At 43.8% G+C, this 3,078-nt stretch overlaps 1 protein-coding gene across 1 annotated transcript; it reads right to left on the bottom strand.

The window, feature by feature from the left end:
• Positions 1 to 205: 205 nt before the first annotated feature.
• Positions 206 to 2,841, bottom strand: LOC140989041 (uncharacterized). The gene is made up of 4 exons (XM_073458208.1): positions 2,693 to 2,841; positions 2,478 to 2,560; positions 1,977 to 2,392; positions 206 to 1,774 (listed from the first exon to the last, which is right to left on the bottom strand). Exons 1-4 carry the CDS (start codon positions 2,712 to 2,714, stop codon positions 571 to 573), a joined length of 1,725 nt encoding a protein of 574 aa, XP_073314309.1. The 5' UTR covers positions 2,715 to 2,841; the 3' UTR covers positions 206 to 570.
• Positions 2,842 to 3,078: the final 237 nt, after the last annotated feature.

Genomic DNA, 3,078 nt, shown 5'->3' with positions numbered 1-3,078 from the left:
TTAAAAATATAGTTAGGACCAAAATGGTAACTTCTGCCACATTTATGTTGAAACCCATTTCTTCAGATTCAGACTTTATATTGAATTCTGGCGATAGAATTTTCAGGACCAGAAGAAATTTTCAAATTTAGAGAAAGAAGCTTTTCTTTCTTATTCGTTAACTTCTGAAATTATAATAAAAGCTTGTACGTCTAACAAAAAACACATAATAATAAAATAAAATAAAGATGGGAAATTCTACTTCTAGAAAAATAAATAAACAAAATATCAAAATTTTGGAACATAAACTAATTTTGATAGTACGTGAAGCTTCCCCCTTTGTACATCGTTATTTGCCGGCTCCTCCGACTTCACTGGCAAATTGCATTCGCGGTGTATGGGAAAATCGAAATAGCACGAAATCCTGTGTGTAAGATCAAATACTTCTTGAAAAACTATATATTTTTTTTTCGCAAAATTCAAAATTATTATTGATTTTACAAATGGAGTTTCGTGATTTTTTTTCATTTCTCAATGATCAACGAATACAATTTTGCCAGAGTTAACCAACCATCTGAAAATCACCATTACTTAACAGCTCAATGCCTCGTACTTAACTGTCATCGGACGGTTAAACCCTGTCTGAGACAGCAAGTTCCCGACGGCGGAGAGGTCACGGCAGAAAACTCCTTGAAACACCGAAGCTGGCGGGGTTGTCACGAGCATGGTACTGTTATTCTTGCAATTCGCCGATTCTGATATGGCTGCCGGAGTAGAATCCATTTTCGCGGCGGGGGGTTGCAGGATGACCGCGACGGCGGTCTTCTTTCTCTTGTTTTCAGCAGATTCTTCGTCAGATATTGTTGCCATTACACTAGTGTAGCCTTTCTGTATCATTCTGTAGAGGAGAACAGCGGATAACTTCGCCCGATCTCGAACTGAATCCACGTCTTTGTCATCCGCAAACTCGCACTTGTCGATGAAACTTGAGGATTTATCGGGCTTGTGTTTGAGGGTTAGCAGCAAATGAGCTCTTTCTACCTCTGATCTAGAGCATCCTCTTCTCAATCCAATCAGCCCATAGTAATCGACATGGCCGATTTCGCCTGCAGCGACCCTTTGCTTTAATTGCTGGATTTTCGAAGCCAATGAACATAATTTTCCTGGGATTTCTCTATAATGGATGTTTTGCCTCTTCCAGGCAGGTCCTGGCAATTTTCGATCGCGAAGAATCGAATTGTACAGCAGTTTCAAGTGTTCAAGATCGTGGAGACTATCCGGCAAACATCGGATGGTTTCGAATAAAGTCGCTCTAATGGTGAGAGCGTCAATGCAGCTAGTGTCCAGAGCTAATGCTCTGTTGCAATCTGCTATTGATTCCGCTACTCGACCGGCGGACTGAAAAGCCACGGCGCGGTGCACGTAGCATTCGGAGAGGAACCCCTGTGGAGCTCCTCGGCGGCCATCCACGATTTTGGAGAAATGCCGAATGGATTCAGAGTAGAGACCCGCGTCGAGGGCGGCTATTGCTGCGCTCTTGCGGCGTATGAGGAGTTTGATCTGGCAGAGGAGTTGAGAAATGCTTTCGGACTCTGTTCTTGGCCGGTTTTGTGGATGATTGTCAGGCGAAATGTCGTCGGAGAGAGGGAACTTGTTGGATGTAAATACGTCGTCCGATAGAGAAACGCTTTCACGGCGGAAGGCGGCGGTGGCGAGACGTTTTCCGGTCTGGAGAAGCACCATAGCGTCCTCCATTAAGCCCAGGTGGCAACATGCTTGGCCTAATACGGAATACCTGTTGGATAATTAACATTTGTCAACGAATCAGACAGAATTTTCGCCAAGAAACAAGATTTTGACATTTTCCAACTTTAATCTAAGACGAGTTTGGTGAAATTTCAACAATGGCTGCAAGCGATTTCGCGTGATCTACAAGCCAGTCTCTGAATCTAAAATAATCAAGCAGAAGAAAAATGGGGATGGGTTTTCAAGCATACCTCCATTGCCCATCTCTCTCGACGCTTTTGCACAACCCCGCCATCACCTTCTTCTTCAAATCCAACACAGAGAAGCACTTGAACACGGTGTCGTTGCGATCCAGAGAGCCGCCGTCGGAGGACAGAAGCTTGACTTGCTCCTTCGAATGCTGGGTGGACGAGCTATCCGATAACCCCGACGACGAGGCATCCTCGGAGACCACCAATTTAAGGCTGGGAATATAGTCCTGAAGCATATCCGCCACCTCCTTAAACCGCCCGAGATACAGCAAACACCGCGCCTTCAGCTCCAGAGCCACCTCCATGCGCGGCGCCACCGCCAGCGCCGCCTCCAGAAGACCCAACGCCGACGACATATCCGAAGCCTCTTGCGTGGCAATCAACATCCTCGCTTCCCTCACATATCTCTCCACCATCTGCATAACATAACAGTATCCCAAGAATCAATTAGTTCCCGCATTCAAAACATCGCATAAAACGATTAACATATAAGACGGGTACCTTTCTATTGGTGAACCACCAGTGTTTCTTCTCCCCCCCGCCGCGAGACGGAGACACTGCAGCCATGGAAGAAACCCAAGAATCTGAATCAACCACCAAACAACTGAGATGATTTATGGGTGAAAAACTTGCCACATTTTAATGAAAAGTTCAAACGTTAGAGAGGGAGTAAATAGTGCAGGAGAAGGCATTAAACGAGAAATGCCAGCTTTGACCTGAGATAAAGCTATGATCCATGGCTGGCAACCAGATTCCTCTCTCTTTCTCTCTCTAGACCCCTACACTGTACACAGGGGATGGTGATGGCGAATAATATTATTCTATTGATATTTCGAAGAAAGAAAAATTATATGTGTCATTTAGCAAAATCTTTATTTAATTAAGTGTAATTAAAGCTCGAATCTTGATTTAGTAAACGGGATTAAGTGCCTAAGCAATCAAAATTCGCTGACGTGGAGCTCAACACACACAATGAGGCTGGCAAGATGGAAGAAATTGAAGTTTTGATTTGGTCAAACAAATTTATATTATTATGTTATTACAAATCGTAATTAGTTTGTTCTCCGGATAAGATTTTTCGATTTCGAATGTTGTCGATCAA

Source organism: Primulina huaijiensis, chromosome 1 (genome assembly GCF_012295235.1).
Source record: "Primulina huaijiensis isolate GDHJ02 chromosome 1, ASM1229523v2, whole genome shotgun sequence".
NCBI classification, from domain to species: domain Eukaryota; kingdom Viridiplantae; phylum Streptophyta; class Magnoliopsida; order Lamiales; family Gesneriaceae; genus Primulina; species Primulina huaijiensis.
This window is presented reverse-complemented; position numbering and strand designations above follow the sequence as displayed.

What these genes read in the sequence shown, in the direction of transcription:
- LOC140989041 (XM_073458208.1), bottom strand. Translation starts at nt 2,714, where the DNA reads ATGGATCATAGCTTTATCTCAG. An exon ending in GGTGGTTCACCAATAGAAAG is followed by an intron (nt 2,393 to 2,477) that starts GTACCCGTCTTA and finishes TATGTTATGCAG; the next exon opens with ATGGTGGAGAGATATGTGAG. An exon ending in GAGAGAGATGGGCAATGGAG is followed by an intron (nt 1,775 to 1,976) that starts GTATGCTTGAAA and finishes ATTATCCAACAG; the next exon opens with GTATTCCGTATTAGGCCAAG.